General features: G+C 33.8%; 3 protein-coding genes across 6 annotated transcripts in view; 1 reads left to right on the forward strand and 2 right to left on the reverse strand.

The window, feature by feature from the left end:
• emp (epithelial membrane protein) overlaps positions 1-7,502 on the reverse strand; it is a 32,516-nt gene extending 25,014 nt beyond the window's left edge. Inside the window, exons 1-2 of one of the 2 annotated variants that reach the window (XM_066738875.1) lie at positions 7,165-7,502; positions 6,549-7,016 (exon numbers count right to left, since the gene is read on the reverse strand). In XM_066738875.1, coding sequence (XP_066594972.1) covers positions 6,549-6,606 — 58 coding nt within the window. In that variant the 5' untranslated portion in view covers positions 6,607-7,016; positions 7,165-7,502. Of the gene's footprint in view, positions 1-6,548 lie in introns of both variants that reach the window. The other variant, XM_066738874.1, reaches the window with a different exon arrangement.
• A 5,810-nt stretch (positions 7,503-13,312) lies between these two features.
• LOC136780675 (NADH-ubiquinone oxidoreductase 49 kDa subunit-like) lies at positions 13,313-15,569 on the reverse strand. Its single transcript, XM_066739207.1, has 4 exons — positions 15,344-15,569; positions 14,725-15,203; positions 14,115-14,586; positions 13,313-14,012 (listed from the first exon to the last, which is right to left on the reverse strand). The coding sequence occupies exons 1-4, from the start codon at positions 15,451-15,453 to the stop codon at positions 13,607-13,609; spliced, it is 1,467 nt and encodes a 488-aa protein (XP_066595304.1). The 5' UTR covers positions 15,454-15,569; the 3' UTR covers positions 13,313-13,606.
• Positions 15,570-15,978: 409 nt separating this feature from the next.
• Uck (Uridine-cytidine kinase) lies at positions 15,979-20,883 on the forward strand. Of its 3 annotated transcripts, none has more exons than XM_066739222.1 (5): positions 15,979-16,694; positions 17,137-17,393; positions 17,491-17,636; positions 17,701-17,847; positions 18,158-18,330. In XM_066739222.1, exons 1-5 carry the CDS (start codon positions 16,566-16,568, stop codon positions 18,178-18,180), a joined length of 702 nt encoding a protein of 233 aa, XP_066595319.1. In that variant the 5' UTR covers positions 15,979-16,565; the 3' UTR covers positions 18,181-18,330. The 3 variants fall into 3 exon arrangements, with proteins under 3 accessions (XP_066595319.1, XP_066595318.1, XP_066595321.1); XM_066739221.1 differs by lacking the exon at positions 18,158-18,330 and adding an exon at positions 19,263-20,883 and having other exon boundaries at positions 15,988-16,694; XM_066739224.1 differs by lacking the exon at positions 18,158-18,330 and adding an exon at positions 18,337-19,205 and having other exon boundaries at positions 16,560-16,694.
• The last annotated feature ends 17 nt before the right edge of the window (positions 20,884-20,900 follow it).

Raw genomic sequence — 20,900 nt, forward strand, 5'->3', positions numbered from 1 at the left:
CGTAACGCGAAACTTTAGTCATTCTCTCGAGTACTTAAACAAGGCGCTGATTAATAATCCAACGAGAAGCGTTAATAAGTTTCGTGTGTGCGTTATGAATCGATCCTTATATCGACGAAGCTCGAAACGATTAAAAAAACGTCCAAAAGAGTTCTCGCGATTGAAAAATTGATCGATAATGAAATTTCTGACACTGCGGTATTCGGCCAGATAATTATTTGATAAATGAAATTTGTTTTCAATTATCGCAACAACAAAAAAGTCCATAAACGTCGTTTTCCGATTTATTAAAATACATGGAATCGCTGACGAGTCACAATAGAACGCGATTAATTTCCTTGAATGCATTCGTGAATCACCATAGGTACGTATGAATAATAAATTTTGCAAATCAATACTAATCGTCTTCCATTGAGCCGTATAATTCCGATTATCTATTCTTGACTGCTAATAAGTGTTAAAATTCAAATTGAAACCTTAAAGAGTGTTAAAAATCAAATTCTAGTGTACGTTGGTATTACTGCTGGGTGATAAGGAAAAGGAGGGTAACCAGGTGTGCGGAAAGAATGAAAGAAATTACCACTGTGGAACAAAAGAGGTATAACTATTTAGCCGGTATAATGCGTGTACGTGTGTAAGAGAGAGAGAGAGAGAGAGAGAGAGAGAGAAGAGGAAAAAAGATTGATTGTACAAATATCACATGGAAGGTTCGGCAGAATAAAGCATATATATTATATTATAATTTTCGAGCGAAGCACTTTAACGTACAGTGTATAGCACACCGAGGACTTTTGTTCCATAAGACGGACTCGTCGTTCGCAATTCGACCGAACGGGTAACAGCGAGGAATCGGGATCGCTATTGGACAGTGCCACTTAGGTCGTCGACGTCGAATAACTGTGTGAGTGCCTGAGTCCAACACCGCCAGAGTGCTGCTCTCCGGCGACTCCAGTCCAACCCATGAGGAATGCTACATTCTCTCGATTCTCGATTCCTGAACGACTAGCTTGATCGGAAAACTTGCACCAGACGCCATCCAACCTTCTCCGCTTTTCAGTCCAGAATCATTTTTGTTAAACGTCACTTTCCTAACAGATCGCACACGGACACATAATTAACCAAGCTCATTAACCGCATTTCCTCGACATATTCAATGCAAACGACTCAATTGTTGCAAACGTCCACTCGAAACTTTAATTAAATGCGGTAAGTGTCTCGACACAATTCGCATTAATAGTCTGAAACACCGTCTTGTTATTACGCTCTTGATTCAGTCCAACTGTATGTATACACTATATACTTACATTTTTCTCCACCATCTTTCACAGAACACTATAGCTTCAGCTGTATATACTTAACGAGAGTCTACCTTAACGTTTAAAACGCAATTTAGGAATAAACGCGAGCCGCGTTGAAACGTTTAAGGGCTGAAGGGAAGCTTGATGCAATATTTTGTGTTTTTCACCGGAGAGTGTACCAAGCATAAAATAGACATAAGAATTCACATCGATTAACTTTATTGTAAATAAATTTCAAGTGTTTTATGGCGAAGAGATTTGTTTCACGATTCGCTGCTTGGGCTATTAAATATCGTTTTATGGAAAATCGGTGTGCGAATACGTAAGTTACTCGAGAGAGCTGCGCTGATGTGGAATTCTACAGTAGTAGAGGAGTATAAGGAGTGTATATAGTGTAGACTACTGTACTGCTGGAACGCGGTGAGATCTTAGCTAAACTACAAAGTCCAAGCGCGTACAGTAGTCATGTTATATGTATAGCTATACTGTAGCTGTGTCAAGTATACTTGAAACAGCCGCCACTCGCTGAAATTATATAACTTTGAACTTCCTACTATTTTACCGATCGCTTTACGGTAAGCAAATTCTAAGGAATTAGTTCTCAGCGCAGTACTTGTCCCTTGCAATGTGTTCCTACGCTCGAAAAATAATTACGAATTACTTTTATGCCGATTTCTCTTTATTGTGCGGAAAGAGAGTGAGCTCGTGCAGGTGGAAGATAGGTTTTCCAGTGTACAACGCGCTCTAACCAGTGTATTATGTTATATATATATATACTCGGCTATTGGACTCTGGTTAAAAGTATACCGAACATGCTACTCGTCAAGGCAACGGTACGTTTTAAAGAATTCTGATTTTATTTATTTATGTCAAGCTCCCCAATCGACGAACCTCGATATTCGCGAGAATACCTTGGCAAACGTTTCAAATTGAGTGAGGGGAGATTTGCAAGTTTGAGAAAGAAAGTCGATGTGACACTGTTGAACCAATCACGATTTTCAGTAAAATGTCAATTACAATGCGAGTCCGAGTATCGAGTAATCAGTTGGATATAAATGTATCATTGTCGATAGCAACGAAGAATTAAAAGAATGAAGAGTTTCAGGAAAAAGATTGGAGAAGAAAGATTTTCCTAACAATTATAGACGTGTCCTTGACCAAATGTCATTTAGATAAAATAAACAAAGCGAAAGACAAAGATTCTTTGAAATTCGATACAACTCATCTTGTAACAAGGTGCAACGTGATATCGAATCTGCAAGTAATTTCTACTAATACAAAAACAGTGAATACAAAACGTAGAATTCGAATAATTTGGACAAATTTTAATGTTCTAGGAAAGATAATAAATTCGAGGCTCCCCATTAGCCGAACATAATAGAATCTCTGATAACTTATTAATTATAAATTTCTATGCCTTACAATGAAAGTATTAGACCAATGAAAATTATTTTTCGTTCATACAGTTTTCGGTGCCTTTTCCACATGAAAAAAACACTAGATTCTTGGTAGCACAAAGTTGTAGGACAGCAATGGCGAAAAAGCAAGGTTGGATGGTTGAATTACGAGTTTACTCGCGACGTAGCGGGTTCTAGTATGACAGTAGACAATTTGCGATGGTTCTCTAAGGTTGGTTCGGTGTCTATCTAGGGAAACGAACGAGTGGCCAAGTGCTACCTGGCGAAAAAACACGCGTGTGCGTGACACCGCTCTGCAAGGTGAGCAGCCACGTTTACAGTTAGGCCTCCTTCGTTGTACGAATGTATTCGTCGAGCGTGTGTTTTGTGTGTGTGTGGGACCTTTCCACTCCCAACTCTCAACTCAACTGTTCCAACTCGTCGTTCCAATAACGGAGTTGAACGCAGTAACCGTCGTCCCAGGCAACGATATATCCCATGCACGAAACTCTCTCAATTCTCATTGTCAGCTGTTCCTTCGAACTTTCTTCCCCCCCCCCCCGCCCCCTTTCCTCGTGCTTTCCAATTCTTGTAAATTTGCATTTTAAAGCACGCGTTTAAAAGGATGCTTCCTGACAATAATTAAGCGTGCTCGCACATTATCGATGATACCCTTTGCTGTTTCTATCAAAACACATCTCTCACAGTCCCTTTCTCCTAGTTTTATACCACATTAGCATTAGCACGATTATAACCTTCTTGTAAATTGCTTTTCTACTATAACGAGGTCAATAATGCGATGGGAGCTCATCCACATTCACCGGAGCAATCCTACATTTCAAGCTTGAAGAAACTCATAACGAGGAATGCAATTTGATCGATCAACCACGTGGGGCCTGCATGTATTCTTCCAATAATCACTTTTCCCAGTGTTGTTTTGCCTTCGAGCTCCCGATTTCTGATTTCCAGAAACTATCGTCTTGCGAATAAATTGCTTTCCTGCGTAATAAGGCCAACTGTGTCTGTGTGCAAGAAAACAATTAATTTTGCAATAACAGTTTTTTTTTACAACAAAATGCCATTAAACGTTTAACGGGAAAGGCATTTTTAGCAACCGCAGATTTTCCATAAAGAAGAAAGTTCTCGGACTATTGAAAAGAAGTAAGAAACAATTAGTAGACATACGCCTCTTTTTCACCTTGAGTTTGAAGTTTAGAGGCAAGAGGATGAAGCAGCGCTAGTATTGCCAATAGAGGTCGACGTAGTTTCTTCAAATACTTATGGTTAGAACTTGGAATGACTATGAGGGGAAGAAAAATAAGATGATAATTCTTGGAAATTGTCGTAAGAATTTTTCGAGCGTTTATACTCTCGAATAATAAATGGAAAGAAGCCTGACTGATAAAAAAAAGTATGACGCTTTATAAGCGGGCCGATTCTTCTCAACGAACATCGCACTGAGCATTAGAGAAAGTAGGTACTAAATATGGAACCGTAACGAAGCTCGTTTTGGTCGACCGAGCCGCGAAGGCGCGAATAGTCAACGCAGCAACCAACTGTCAGCTTTGATATCACAAAAATTCATTCTTTTCTTCTTTACTCTTCAACCTTGTTACAATCCTGCGTATACTCATCAGGCGAGATCAATTAAACTCTTTTCTTGTGTAACTCTTGCCTATGTTGGGCCTGCATGCACAACATTGACATTTTCACGACGAGTAAGGACACGTGGTTGCAACAAATCATTACAAAAACAATGACCTATACTTATTTTAAGCTGTTAATACACCTGCCATAACCTTCGTATTTAATTTTCGCGACAAAAATAATTTTAACTTAACCTGCTGTTTAGCTCGTGACACTAACATTGGCAACAAAGCATTGTGTGATTATAAGTGTATAAAAAACTGAACATTTTAGAATCGTATAATCGATAAAGGAAAGTTAGAAGGATCAAATGTTTTGAAACAGTTTATTCGATAATAGTATACCTATAGATGCAAGAAATTTGGAGCATTTCTATAATTATCAACAACAAGCTTAAAAAATTTTATCGTCTCTTCTCTATACACATAAGAGTTTTCGTCTTGACACGAATTAAACGAACACCCTATACTTACATATTACTATAACATTTAACAGTCAAGATCCAACGTATTATTTAGTTCACGCATTGCTCGATGAGAGGAAATTTTTTCTGCACGAATAAATAAGTGACACGAGAGACCACTTATTCATTCTTGACGTCACTCCAAGTCTCCCATTATTCCTCTTCTTCTTCAAAAAAAGATTATAAAAAACTTGAAAGTGTAAAGTCTGTAGAGACAAAAGTGCGATGCAGTATCGAAAAAAGCAATCGATATTAGTGTATAAAAACGTGTACATCAGGAACCGTAACGAAGGTCGTTTCGCACTAGGGTACCTCGTGGTTATGACCCATGCGTATCCGGTGGATGTAAACAATTGTGAAACGAACGAGACGCGTGAAAAATCCACCTGGCAATGAAAATGCACTTTGATAGATCATCAAAAATTTAATAAGATTTTAAAAACTCGCTCTCTTCTGTACGTTTGCTTAACCAAACGCACAAGAGTCATTGGTCATCATCATCCTGTATCTGCAGTTGTCCTTGAAGAATTCATTCGAAGACCCTCGTGATCAAAGAGTACCAGCGGATTCAACTCTGGTGGCAAGACGGGAGCGAATCTTACACGAAGAAAACGAGTTTTCATGCTGCGTTCCGATGGAGACCCGGGGACCATCGGCGGGTGAAAGTGAGCGCGGGATTCTTGCGATTCTGCATTTTCGTCGCAAACGAATGTCACGGGACGAAAGAAAATTCTGCTGGCCGTTGATGATTCAGATGGTCATTCTAAGCGCACGCATGCAGAGTGACACACGTCGAGCCGCGATTAAATCGAATTACGTTCCGTCCGTTCGAGTCTGACCCCGTCACATTCCCCCTAACCCATACACTGACGAGCTAACGAACCACTGACGTACAAATACCATTAAATACTACTTCGTCTCTTCAACAGTCACTGAAAACGGTCTCGCTCGCTTCTTAGCATTATCGCGTATTATTCTTCCAACAAATATTTTAAACTTTATCAGTTTTACACGTGGAGATTCGATTAAAATTCCCAGGTATTCGAGACGGATCAACGAAACGCGGTAGTGTTTTGTGTCTTGAGAAAAGATCGACCGTTTCAAAAGACTCTGAATGAAAATAAATTAAACGCTTAATATAGGCAGTGGAGAAGAAATAACATAATTTGTCACGTGGCGTTAAGCTGCAAGAGAGCAGAACATACCCAAACGCAGGAAACTATATACAGCATGGTTGGAGCGAAGAAAACTGGCTCATAATAGAGAAGCATAAGATTTTTAGTAAGAATACATCATTATCACCTTGCTAATGATAAATATTAAACGAGACAAATTTCTCCGTTTCGTTTTATCCATATACTTATGATATTAAACTATCAGGATCTATTGTCCAAAAACGATTAATCATCGATGCTTTGTCATCTCTGTTGGAACAAAGCCTAGCAGATATTATCTAAAGAAACGTTATCTTTTTTAATCACTACAAATTTGACTCAGTCAGTTTAGATCAAAGGTGAGTAAGTGCTGGATAATTTTAAACACAGCTCGATCAGTTTTGTCCGTAACCTCCAGAGTCCCGTTAGGTCAAAATTTTCGTCGATCACCTACCGCTATAGTCTACAGTGTGTTGTGTTTTGACAAAAGCATACCCAGTAAATTAAACAGGAGTATAAACACAGTTCCAGAAGTTTTACGTAAAAAAAAAAACAAACATTGGAGTGAATTAAAAATATAAATACTCACACCACCGCCTGAGGAATCCTCCCTGCAGTTTTGCGCAGATTCCACGATGAACCCTCATTCTGACTCGGCACTTGTAAACCAAGAGGTAGATCTCCAAGAGTTTTGACGCTTAAATATCTCTGGACGAGTGGTGCACTTTGCGAAGACCCGAAAGAATCGAATCTCGACTTTGAAGTTTTCTTCGCGTTTCGAAGATTTTCGAGACGAGCCGGGTATTCGCGTGGTATCGTTGTGATTCACGATGGGAGGATAAAGGGGAGAAAGAGGAGGAGGAGATGGAGAAAGTCGTTGGGAGTTTTTCACTCCGTAGCGAAGCGACGCAAGTGTGCCGGCACTCGATGCAAACCAACACTGCAAATCTGTAGGACCTCCTCTTCTTCTCTTTTACGGTGAATCACTCGAAAATTTCTTCAGGTCCATCCCAGTCCCCTCGATCCTTTGAAAGACCTATGGACCAAGTCCTGTACTCTGTAGATCCACAAAAAGAGGCTTAAGAGATCTTCGTTAAGTCTTTAACGATTTACGAAAAGTCCACGAGATGAAGAACCCTCGATAAAAATTCACAAAGATTTATCGAGGATCTACGGTGGAAAATTAACTCCGGACGATCTTATACCTATGTAGATCCACGAGTTTCCTGAGTCGTCTGCTCCTGCTCAGCTTTCTCATCAACAGATTTTTCCTTCTATTATGATTTCTCTCTCTCTCTCTCTCTCTCTCTTATTCGTTCTCACTCCCTAGGAATCCAATTTGTGATTTTCTTTTTCAAGACCTTCGATGATAATTAAATGTCTTTAAGTAGCACAATTTAGCGCGCGATCTTGACACGCGTTGATTGAATTTGTCGTAAGGGAGCGACGAAGCGACCGCAACGATGTCGACCGGGACACTGCGAGACGGTGAAAGAACGAGCGCTACTTCTCTTCTCTCGTTCTCACTCGCGTCGCACTCGCGGGCCTACCATGCCATGCCATGCCGCTCAGGTGAACGATTTATTATTACCCCCACCACCTGGTCCCCTTCTATACTTACCTGACACTCGCAACTTTGCAACCTGCAACTTGTGCCCACTCGCTTCATCTCACGACAATCCCCCCCCCCCCCCCCTACTTTATCTCGTCACTCCCTGCAAAAATCTCTCTTATTTTTCCCAAATCGGCTTATTCTCCTTTTATCGAAAGGCCCATTCCATATGCTATCCTTCGTCCCTTCACCCATGCAGTAAATGATATCCCACGACCTTGCCTTTTAGCCTCAATATTTCTCCTCAGACTCTCTCGATTCCTTTGCTTTATTCTCTTTCCCTCATATTTTTTTTCTGCTGCACTTCCCCGTCAATCAACATCAAAAATGGTTGATTTCTTCTGTTTCTTTCTTCCCCTTATTGGCAGACTCTGTTACACTCGAGAAAAAGGATCAAGGCTCTCTTGAACGATAAAAAGCCAAATGACCATTAACATTTAATTAATCTTTAAAACTCTTAACGATTGATTTGCATATGGCAGTTGCGAGAATCTCCGGTGATATCGATGCGAGGTCAGAGCCATAAAAAAAGGTTCTTCTTTACACTATTTGCTTCTTTTGATCAGTCCATGGAACTGGCTGTGTAAAAATAACAGAATAAACATTTTTCACTTATCGCCAATAGAAAAATTCGACGAAATGCACTTGTGAATTTTACGGATTTATTGCGTGATTGGCAGCTCCTTCTGCGGCTATAGCCATCAAACCTCACTTTTATATCGCCTACCTGAAATCTTTTATCACTCGATTAAAATTTAATTTTTCCACGTTGAAAACTTCCACGTGTGTGTCTGATGTTTTATCGGTAATGGTTAATCGATAATGAAGATCCCTTATCTGATGTTTTTGTAGCGAGCACTCTTGATGCAAGGGTTGCTTTCAAGGTTGCGAATTGCAGAACTGCGACACAAATAATTTAAATATCGAAGCTTTAATATTTTACTCGTTTTCCAATGCTCGATGCTTTATAAGATGCCAGAGTGCTTTTGCATCGTGTAAAGTATCAAAGCTTAAGAATGAGATTTCGCGTAAAGTACTGGCGAGCTACTCGGATAAATTCGTTTAACTAGTCACATCCGCATTCGTAAAAGAGGTTCCTTGCATCACAATGATCCAACAGATCGTATCTGCAACAAAATGGAGTCATCGAGGACACCATCTTTTAATCTGGGTTACATACTTACAGAGGAATAAGAGCAACATATATATAAATAACAAGTAAGCAAACAGGAGTAAATCTTTTATTGGTAATTGTATAACTTAAAAATAACTCGTCTCTTACTATTTTGTAATTAGCACGAGCGAAATATATATCCTTTCTTACAAAATTTATAGGTATACTCAAAATTAAATTTAGATATTATCTTGTTAATAAAGTTTTCTTATTCTCAGCCATCTCTTATGAAGATTTAACTATTCAAATAACTGACTTGTAGTTTTATTTTACTCACATCTTTCCAGTAAAACTAGTTCGATGTTTAAGTGGAACAAACTCTTATAGTCAAAAAACAAAAATTTAATTTCTATCCAGTGTAAAGTGAGCAAAGTACCTACACCAGTAATAATTTGACTACTGTATTGACTGTATTAACTTTCAAGTGAAACATTTAATCGGATATTTCAGCACGAATGATCGTTCACGTCATGTAACTGTTAATAATTTATTTGTAGCAATTCGTAAATATTCGAAATTTCGTTTAAAATAAAAGAAATTTAACGTGGTGCAATTTAATACACCGTGTTAATACGCTACTGTAATTGCATAACACACATATTATATATATATATATATATATATATACAATATAAAACTGTACTTGCATAATACAGATGTATTATGAATTAAATTATCGTGGCCTACGATATGCATTTAAAACGAAGAGGTCTACGGTAAAGTCCGTCAAATAGAATATCATCAGCAAACATTACATATTTCTATTTCAAATATTATGGAAAATAGACAATAACAAAAAAAACAGATTTCAAGCAAAACGTGAAACTTGCAACGTAGCTCTGCGAGTACACGAGTATTATGATTATAAACATGCTATTTTCAAACTACTCGCACCTGCGGGTATCATCTTTTATGTATATAGCATATTTAAATGAAAAAGGCAATACAGCTTATAATTGGTTTTTGTCCATTTTACGCATACTTTGTTACGATCAGGATCAATTATTTACAAACTTTATACGAATTCTTCGGTGGGATCCAGCCTTGTCGTGAGCATATGACTGTCTCGGTCGACATTTATGTTATTACCTATTAACTTTCATCGGTGACGTAACTTCCGCATTATCCGCCTGAGAAAGACTCTCACCTCGCTCCACGCTCATCTTTAATCGTTTTCAAAGCAACAAACATTCGACCATTCGCGTGATATTGCAGGACAGAAGTTGCTCCAATATTGCGTCAATGCTGCTTCCGTTGCAATATTTCCATAAAATATTCTAGCAAGGATGAATCTTATGTAAGGAAGGAAAGAGATGGGAAATCTCGTTTCGTTGGTAGCTGAAAAAGAAACTGAACAACCTTCACCTTGCACCATGACTAACGTTATAAAATATCTTTACAAAAGTATATAACAATGGTATATGTAAGAAGTTTGGAGCAATCAGTGTTAGATTTTTGATTGGCACAGAAGTATGCGAAGTATAGCATTAACAGAGTGACCTTTGCACGCCTCTGATTACATCTCAGTGAGAAATAGCAAAGTAGACTGCACGAGGACCCCTTTTGCGTCATAGCTCTCGTATCCTTCCGACAACCTGCCGAGCAATGGAATACGGGAAAAGCTATTTATGGTAATTAACCGAGTACGTCAAAGTAAATACTTGGCCGGCAAATAAACAAAGAATCACGTACGATCCCGTCAAACGAGTCCCTCGGTCTCAAATTTTTACTTGGCTTTATCCAAAGCTGAACACGTGATACAAACTTTTACGGGTCAAGTAAACAATGTCACTATAATACAGGCTTCCTCGAATCAGCCTGAAAACATCTTTGCAGAGATCTTCAACGGAGTATCTCTGACTTCTTTTTCCCCTTATTTCTTCATCGCTCTTCAAAATGCCATAAACGAATTTTCCACGCGTATTTTTGAAAGCTGACCGCGGTCTTAATATTAATTCGCAAGAACGTTGGGCATTACGCTAACGGTATATGCTAATAAGTAGTGTATCTATATAGTTGATGCTTTTGAAGGGTTTTTCAAACGTTCAAAGCAAACCGATGGTCGCGACGATACTCGGACTCACCGAGTTGTCCTTGGTTAATTCTTACTCGAAGTAAAGAGTAGAATAGAAAGCCACAATTTTGACATTTCGTTGTGCTTCAAATAAATTTAACATGCTACGATTCCATCTATAATTTAAAGCAGAGCCGAAATTGAGGGATATTATTGGTGATAAGGCCTGAGTATTTTTAATACAGAGTTCCTGGAATTCTAACGCATAACAGCCAAGTATACACACGGTGTTTTCTACAAAAAATCCTCGTTCGACCATTTTCATCAAACTCGTTTGACAATCATCTACTTTTAACTCAAAATTTGCATTCAAAACTTCAGTTTTACGATATTTTCTAAAATATTTTGTCATAATATATTTATATTCTTTTTGAGATATATCTTTTTTTTATATTGAATAACTATAAAAAATTACAAAGATTTTACAGTATAAAATATTTAAGAACACGAGACTCGGCTAGAATGTGAATGATGCTCGATGCTTTTTTCAATGCATTCGATCGGTAGGCCTATGCATGAACCGGATTACTAAAATAAAGTGGCTTTATCGAGGCCGACCAGTATCCGGTGCCTTGCCGGTTTCCTCCGTAACTTTGCCATAGAGATATACGATATACTATACTTATAATATTTACACACACTGCTACGACCGACGACGGTTTATAATAATTAAACTAGAAAATTAGAAAAACTTTAATGGAACAACGAAATCAATGAAAGATTTCAATAATTCTGTTTTTCAGGAAAACTGAAGAAATCGATAGAGCAAACCTCCGTATACTTAGAATCTTTTATACTTGGCAATTTAAACAACTTCTTATCTCTTGCGTCATTATAAGAAACTTCCGGTTTTTGTTACGTACGTGAATAGTTCGGCAATATCAGCATATTCAAGCAATAGTAGAAAGCCTGTATGCACGGACTCTTCAAAGCTGTACGTACTACAAACGTAAAAACTGATTTTCTCACGATTGCAAATTGCTTATCATTTATTGATTCTTTTCAATATCGAGCAATAATATATTACGCAAATAATATTACCTTAAATCCTACTTTTTTTGAAGCTAAAGTTTCAAAACACTAATTTGGTTTCAGTAAAGAAAAAAAATGTAAACGAGAGATTATAGTTTTAATAGAGCTAAACGATAGTGAGTATAATATAATTATTTAAAAATTCTAATTCTATTGAAGGAGAATTATGTACGATACACATATAATGTACAACTTTACACAAATTCCGCACCTAATTAATTAAGCCAAGCAGACTTTTTTCCTTTTTATATTTAGCTTTAGAAAGTTAAGAAAAATTAAATAAATAAAAAGATATGATATTGTGTGCCTAAAGAAGTTGACATACATAAAACAAATAAATAAATAACTACTATCTTATACTGCCTGATCGTAAAAATGATAATGCGTTTAACTGGTTAAATCCTGCACGTGGATCTCAAAATTACGTCAGCATTCTCAGAGGCATGCGTCAAAACAAAAAAAATCATGAAATTATGGTTTACAAAAATTAAATTATTATAAAGAGCCAAAAATAGTGTAAATTAAATAAATTTTTCTATTTTGAGATAAGTATAATACGTATGTGTTATAAATTGTTTAAAAACTAAAATTATGGAGAGGGCTAAATTCGATGCATCTTTTTCACTCTTTTTACAATTTAAGCGATTATAAACCTATATAAAATGTATATATGTATATAGATAAGAAAAAGAATGTCAATTCTAAAATTAGTTTTTTTTTTTTGGTTTTTAATAGATAATAATATAGCTTCTGTGTATTCAATATTTATAGATATGAGATTATAATTTAAATTAGTCAGCGAGAGAGTTTACCCTTATCCATAGGGTAGGGTGATCCTTTTATAAGATTTCCTGTAAATTGATTACTACCAGGCATCTTTAACAATTTAAATTTGTCGACCACGTAGAAATGCAGAATTATATATAATCTTCCTTACATCCAGTTTTTGCTATGTTAAAATCTTTAATAGCGTCATTATGATGAGGTTTTCCTTAGAGGGATCATTTTACCTCATTCTTTCTACCTGTATATTTCACTAAAATTTAAAATGATGTTAAAACTTTTGTTGGTAATTGTAGCACTATATCAGAATGTCAATGTGTGTGTGATACAGTGAATAATAAGAAAATTTTATGATGCTGAACACGCCTAGTAAATTGACCAATGTCGTACGTACTTATTCTACGGTCACTCACTCTTGCTCAGGTGATGTGTACACTGATTTTATCATAAAAATAAAAAAAGAAGATATAAATCATTTGTTTAAAGGTTAGTCTGAAATTCTAAGCAAAGAAACTTTCACATAGCATTTTTATTGGTATAAAAACAATCGTCCATATACGACAGCATCAATAGGAATATTGCGGAGCTGCCCCTATATTAACTGTGTAATAGTATTATATATTATTATATTAATCCTCATATAAAGTAGAGAGAAAACTTGAATAACGATCATTGATGTTCTTGGCATAATTTTTATTGCAATCACCTACAAAAATCTCAAGAAACATATAAACAAAATGATTTATGACATTGAAGAAAAAAATTTATGAAATCAGGCGTTGATTTGTTATTTTATACAACAAGCAGTAATGTACAATTGTCTGACAATAGTATCTAATTTCAACTGAAATTTTGTCCAAATGTTTGAAAATAAGAAAAGATAGAATATTTTACAATTATTTATTGAATAAAGTTAGCAATAGCTTATAAATATAATACAATCTAGCTGCAATTACTAACTTGACGGTAAAATTAACGATCAATCTCACCGAAAACAACGTCTAACGTACCAATAATCGCTACAATATCGGCTAACATGTGGCCTGGTCCTATGTGCTTCAGCGAAGCCAAATGTGAAAAGCCAGGAGCCTTTATTTTGCATCTGTATGGTTTGCTGCTACCATCGCTTACAAGGTACACGCCAAATTCACCCTTTGGCGCCTCTACAGCTGTATAAGTAGCACCAGCTGGTACTTGGAAACCTTGGGAAAATAATTTGAAGTGATGAATCAATGCCTCCATACTCGTTTTCATATCTCTTCTGCTTGGTGGACATATCTTAGCATCATCAATCCGTACTTCTCCGTGCGGCATTTGATTCAGGCATTGTATTATTATTTTTAGAGACTGTCTCATTTCTTCTAAACGAAGGAGATATCTATTGAAAATATAATAAACAAATTAAATATTAATTCATTGGTACTTATATAAAGTCAAAAGCCTAAAAAATTATATTTTTATTAATTTAAACTTTTCTTACCTATCGTAACAATCTCCATTCATACCTATTGGTATGTCAAAATCAACTAAATCATAGGCATCATATGGCTCAACTTTCCTTAAATCCCATTTAATACCAGATCCTCTTAGCATGACTCCACTAAATCCTAGATCCAAAGCTGCGTCTGCCGAAACTTTACCGATATCAATCAAACGATGTTTCCAAATTGGGGTGTCTGTCAACATCTCCTCAACATCAGATAATACTCTTGGATAATTTTCTGACCATGCGTATATATCATCCATAAGACCAAGAGGTATATCCCATGCCACACCACCAGGGCGAACATATGCAGCATGCATACGAGCACCGCTCACTCGCTCATAAAATTCCATTAGCTTTTCTCTCTCCTCAAAAAGCCAGAAAAAAGGTGTCATTGCACCTACATCAAGTGCATGTGTTCCAATTCCCATAATATGATTTAAAATTCTTGTAATTTCAGCGAACAGAGCTGCAATAGAACAAAATTAAAATTACAGCTTGGGATAATCAGAATTAGTGTTTAAAAATTAAATTAGTACAAATATTTATAACCTGAATAAATTAATAGCATTAAGTAGTTTTTATATAATGGAAAAAATGTACTAACTTCTAATGTATTTTGCTCTTAAAGGTATATCAATGTTTAATAATTTTTCTATAGCAAGAGAAAAACACTGTTCGTTACACATCATTGAAACATAATCAAGACGATCAAAATATGGTAAGGCTTGCATATAAGTTTTATATTCAATAAGTTTTTCTGTTCCTCTGTGCAGTAAACCAATATGAGAATCTGCTTCAACACATTCTTCTCCTCTAAGCCTCAATATTAATCGTAAAACTCCATGGGCAGCAGGATGTTGAGGCCCAAAATTGACTTTTAAAGATGATACAAATGGAGCATATTCATGATGATCGTTAAGAAGAATTACTCTGTTCATTGTCTCTGGTTTAGAAGATCCCAAAGTATTAGTATAAGGAATCAAATATTTATATTTAGAATAATCAATTTTTGGATCAACTGGAAACTGCTCCTGGTGAGCCAAAACATCTGTCATTATTCCTTCGGTAAAATAATTTCGGGACCTATAATATAACAAGATTACTAGAAACATGAAAATATCATTCTCTCATATTGTATTTCTGACAAGATAAATAACATTTATTATGATTATATAACCTAATTGTTTCTAAAATGTATTTCTGAAAGTTAGCCAAATGCTTACCTATTTAAACTTAAGGAAGTAACACCCATAAAAGATTTTTCATTATTTAATCTGTATGCCTGTGGCAAAATTAATCTAAATTTTTCAGATAATGCTGCTTTTAACGCCATGACGTTTTCTTATAAATACAATGTTAAGTATTTTACTAATTTAACAAATTTTAGCTTTATACTACATAATCCTACTACAGCTGATTAAAAGCATTGAGTATGATGAAGTCTGATGACCTAGAGAAGAGAAAATATATGTAGGAGCGTAGATTGCCGTAGATAGCGTAGTGTATGTAGTCCGTCGTGCCCGGTCGTGCCGTGCAGTTCACACTTCACAGGACTGCACTGCACAGTGCAGTACTGTAGGACAGTAGGAAACTTATACATATGTCAAACAATAAAATATCCGAGATAATCCAAAAATTTGTCTCGTAAGCTAGTAATTACACATAAATATTTTCAAACTATAATTGTTTAACAAATTAGTTGACAAGAAACAATCATTTTTTTATTAATTATAGTTTAATTTACTTAGGCCCGGTTCCACAAGCCTTTTTTGATCTGGATTAAGTTAATTTTGCTATATTTTATGTCACATAGAATATAGCATAATTAACTTAATCCAGTTTAAACAAGGCTTATGGAACCGGTCCTTAATTATAGTTCCTCTGGTATGTAGTATACATATCTATTCTATTTCCCTTGCCTTCAGTGGTCAGGGTAGGAAACTTTACTATACCATCACACCTTTCATCATCTTCATCTTCCATTCCAACATTTCCGATATCTAATTTTCAACTATTCCAAGTTCCATAGATAGAATAGAACAACAATTGCGATTTGTGGCACAATACAATACTTACAGAATATCATAGAATAATAGAACCATAATGGAACAGAATAGAATAACAATTGCAGTATATAAATTATAATTCGTCATTGACGTTTGGCGGGATAACAATTAAGAAAAAAAAAAATATTCCCTAATAATATTTTTACATATGTTCTTTATATTATTAATATTAAATGTCACTGAAATAGCTTATGATTTTTATTGTAAGGGCAATTTTAACCTGACAATATTGTAACAAATAATCTTAATTCTAATCTCTCTTTAATCTAATTCTAACAATTCCAATCAGTTTTAATATATTACATGATCAGCTGATTGTATACTGTGTGTAAACGGCAATACTTTAGACTTTTTAGAGGATTGATTTGTTAATATTAAAATGGCAGATAGTACAATGAATTTGAGTACAACTCGTAAAATGTCATTTGGAATTAATGGAAAATTTAATGGTTTAGAGGGTAAAACACCTTTTCTAATTGGTGTTTCAGGAGGTACAGCAAGTGGCAAGGTAAATAACAATTTTTTTTAATTATTGCACATTTACAATAGAATTTCATAGTTAACTGTCAGCTACAGCACTATAATCCAGTTATGGTTTTGCTGCACAATATTTAGCCAGCTTAGCATTTTTAAATGCGTACATCTCTTAATGAAATCTATCAATTTTTAAGTCCTTTTTGTAATTTTCATACACTAGATTGTATAAAAAGAGAAAACATGAAAACTTTCTAATTTTATAGGTACTTGAAATACTTTAGTAAGAATTAAATTACAAAAATTCGAAGCCTTAATTTCTATAAACTTGCTGGATTATTCTAACTCAGTATTATAGCTGAAGGTTAATATTAAATGTTCTAATATTGAACATATATTGCTCTTTTTGTAAGAGTGAAATTAACATATAAAATATATGTTGAGCTTATTTGTATTTATATATATTGCTTTTTAAGTCCACGGTTTGTAAACGAATAATGGAGAAATTGGGACAAGTTGATATGGATCATATGCAAAGACAAGTAGTTTGCATATCACAAGACAGTTTTTACCGGGACTTAACACCAGCTGAAAAACTTAAAGCAGAAAAAGGCCAATATAATTTTGATCATCCAGATGCATTCGACAATGACTTAATTTTACAAACATTGCAGGATATCTTAGCTGGTATTAAATGTGAAATACCAGCTTATGATTATAGAACAAATAGCTTGTAATTGATTTTATTATTTATATGAAAGTTATCCTTGATGCTTGATATTATAGTAGTCATAGATTATAAAAATACTAATAAATTTTTAATTGCATAGGATGAAAAATCAAGTAACAACAATATATCCAGCAGATGTAGTTTTATTTGAAGGAATTCTTGTTTTTTATTTTCCTAAAATACGTGATCTTTTTCATATGAAACTATTTGTGGATACTGATTCAGATACCAGATTAGCACGAAGAGGTAACAAAAGTATATATTTTATAAAAATTTCTTAAGAAATGTTTCTAATTTTCTTTACTCTTAGTACCGAGAGATATCAAAGAGAAAGGTAGAGATTTAGACTATGTCCTAAATCAATATATGAACTTTGTAAAGCCTGCCTTTGAAGAATTTTGTTTACCTACAAAGAAATTTGCAGATGTAATTATACCTAGAGGAGCTGATAATACAGGTAAGTTTTAATTTAATCATTCTTTAATAAATGTTTTAAAGGTATTCTCATTCCAATAGTAACTTATGTTATTTTGGTTTTTAATGTTTTGCTAGAAATCTTATAGTTACTTAAAATTAGATATATTTTAATCTTAATAGGCTAAGACTAAAAGTGTATGTATATAAATGTATACATTACTATTTATTACATATTTAATCTGCATTTATCATTTTTAATCATAATATTTTACTAACAGAATAAGCTTTTTACTTTATTGTGGGCATTAATGTGAAACAAATTGAATAGCATTTTTCTTATTTGGGTGCAGATATACTTTTGGATGGCAGTTGAACTATACAGATTTTTAATAAAACACAGCTATTCTATGGTTGCTGCCTGGCAATAAAAACGAACGGTTACCCTTTATCTAAACAGTTAAATAATTTAACTTAGAAATTGAAGACAATTTCTAAAGACATACATGGTTTGGTTGTTGTATGTTTGCAGTGGCAATAGACCTTATAGTGCACCACATCTGGGACATTTTGCGTTTGAAAAAGGCTGAAAATGCATCCGGGCAGCATCCATATATCTACCACCGTAGATGTACTTCAGCTTCATCAGACTCTCTCAGCAGATGATCTAAACATATTTTGCATGGCTAAATCATTTATATATACTACATTTCAAAACCTTATACTTTGATGTGTCTGAATTCATTATAACCTAGCATTTTTTATTACTGCAAAATAGGATTTCTATATTTTTTAAAAATGTCTTGATATTTTAAAGATTTATTTAATCATAATATTTTTGAATAAAACATTTTACATTTGTTATTATTGCGCACGTATTATTCAACATACACCGCATATTTGCAAATTAAAATTCAAATAGGATGTACATAAGTAGCTGTAATTATTAAAACGTGGAAGAGTCAATTACCCAAAATAACAAATTTCTCGCACATCACAACTTAAGTAGCGTGAACAGAATCGTTGTGAAATTTACTAGTTAATTATATATTATTATAGTAAAGCTTACCATAATGAAGCATAATGTAAACCATAAGATGATAATTGCATAGTTACTTATAATTACCCCAATATACTGATTGAGTTTAAAACTGCATATTTTATTAAATTTCATAAAACATTGTGCAATTAACAAATACATTTTTGTCTTTTTTTGTTTTTAAGCATTCTGCGCAGTGAATAATTAAGAATCTGCTTTGTTCAATAAAACAAATTAATATCTGTACCTTCATTGATTAATTTTTTTTTATAAAACAATTAGTATCTACTTCTTATTTCTATTTTTAATGTATACTTCATCTGTAAAATGAAGTAACAATAAAGAATCTACAAGTGTGGGCTTAAAATTATTTTGTAAGATACCTTTGGCTACATATTAAATATCCTGCTTTGTTACAGTGGCAATTGATTTGATTGTGCAACACATAAGAGATTTCTTAAGCAACCGAGGTAAAATAAATGAAGAACCGGAATGTGCGATGGCAAGATCTAAAGGAATGTTTAAACGCCCACATTAATATTTTGTAGATATAGTTGCTTTTAAATAATACTTGATATATTCTTTATTAATACTCATTTATCGAAAAAATGATCATGCTATAATAATGGAAGAATAACATGAAGAGTAATCTAGAGTATTTAACTCACCCTGAAATTGTAATTTCTGCTTCTCTTTCTTATACATGCATCAAATATTTAAACAGGATATTGTATTCCTAATGTATAAAAAAATTAATTGTTTATAAGATTCTAGAAGAATCGTGTGAAAGGTTTTCAAACATAGTTTTTTATATCTTATATAGGTATAAAAATTTATTAGAAGAATTAAAAATAGACAAAACAGAATTGGTGGTATTCACAATAGCTTAACTCTAGAGTTATAATAACATAGTACATAGTTAGAAATATATTTCAATTTTAGATAATGCAATTTGCATTTGCTTTGTGATATCACTTTTAATGTAATTTAGTAATCTATACTCAATGAATAGAAAATGCAAATCTGCAGGCAGATAACAATAAGTTGAACTTTTAAAATTCATATAAATTAACTTAGATTAAATACTTATTAATGGTATTCTCCAAAAATGTTTAATAAGTTGAATGAAAAAACTTTTGTTCACAAATAGACACTGCATAGAGCTAGACAGTTAAAAAATAAAAATTTTGGTCTTTTTTATAATTTTGTATTTATAAGAGGAGCAACTGATTTATATAATTTTATATTTGAGATTTAAACTTATAAATTGTTAAAATTAAATTTTTATGAATTTATATTTATTTATAGTAAGGGGTTCACTAATTTTTATATAAAAGAAATGAATAGAATTTCATTGAATAAGATAATTGGGTTCTAGTAAAAAAATAAGTCTTTTCCATTGAATGGTATATTTCGAAAATATAAAAATTAATAATAATTCTAACATTTGAGATATACATTTTTAATTACATTCTAAAAAAGTATAATTAGTCACCTTATCCTTTAATTAAGTTTATTTAAAGTATTGAGCTTAAAAATCATTGAATAGAAATCAGTGTTAGAAATGTCTAGTGAAAAAATTTGTAACTTCATCAAATAGCACAATGAAACACAGTTTACAAATATTGAATTGGAAACATTGTAGCAAGAGTTTTTAAGAAATGATTTAATCATAAAATTGTAATGAATGTTGTGTGTTAACAAATTTTAAACCAATTATTAACATAAAATATTGTAACAATTAATTTTACTTTCAAAAGCATATGTAAATCTAGTAAACAGATTCAATGAATTTACTTAAAAAAATATGAGCTAATTGTAACTTAAGACACAGGAAAAGAATCGATTGATTTAATAATAATAAGCATTTTTTCAAAAGTGAAATCATTGAATCTTACAGCATACTTATTTCATTTGAGATAAAAAATCTGTAATCTGCAATAAAAAAGTAATTATTTTTAATATTTATTTTTAACTTTTATTTATTTTTTAAGTAAAATGACCATCCTCTTAATTAAGAAATAATAATTGTGCAACATATTACTGATAATAGAGCT

Source organism: Prorops nasuta, unplaced genomic scaffold (assembly GCF_024137725.1).
Source record: "Prorops nasuta isolate Cenicafe-Biocafe unplaced genomic scaffold, Cenicafe_Pnas_1.2 PNAS00019, whole genome shotgun sequence".
Taxonomy (NCBI): Eukaryota; Metazoa; Arthropoda; class Insecta; order Hymenoptera; family Bethylidae; genus Prorops; species Prorops nasuta.

What these genes read in the sequence shown, in the direction of transcription:
- Uck (XM_066739224.1), top strand. Translation starts at nt 16,566, where the DNA reads ATGGCAGATAGTACAATGAATTTGAGTACAACTCGTAAAATGTCATTT. An exon ending in GAGGTACAGCAAGTGGCAAG is followed by an intron (nt 16,695 to 17,136) that starts GTAAATAACAAT and finishes TTGCTTTTTAAG; the next exon opens with TCCACGGTTTGTAAACGAAT. An exon ending in TAGAGGAGCTGATAATACAG is followed by an intron (nt 17,848 to 18,336) that starts GTAAGTTTTAAT and finishes GTATGTTTGCAG; the next exon opens with TGGCAATAGACCTTATAGTG.
- LOC136780675 (XM_066739207.1), bottom strand. Translation starts at nt 15,453, where the DNA reads ATGGCGTTAAAAGCAGCATTATCTGAAAAATTTAGATTAATTTTGCCA. An exon ending in AAGAGCAAAATACATTAGAA is followed by an intron (nt 14,587 to 14,724) that starts GTTAGTACATTT and finishes GTTCTATTGCAG; the next exon opens with CTCTGTTCGCTGAAATTACA. An exon ending in AATGGAGATTGTTACGATAG is followed by an intron (nt 14,013 to 14,114) that starts GTAAGAAAAGTT and finishes TATTTTCAATAG; the next exon opens with ATATCTCCTTCGTTTAGAAG.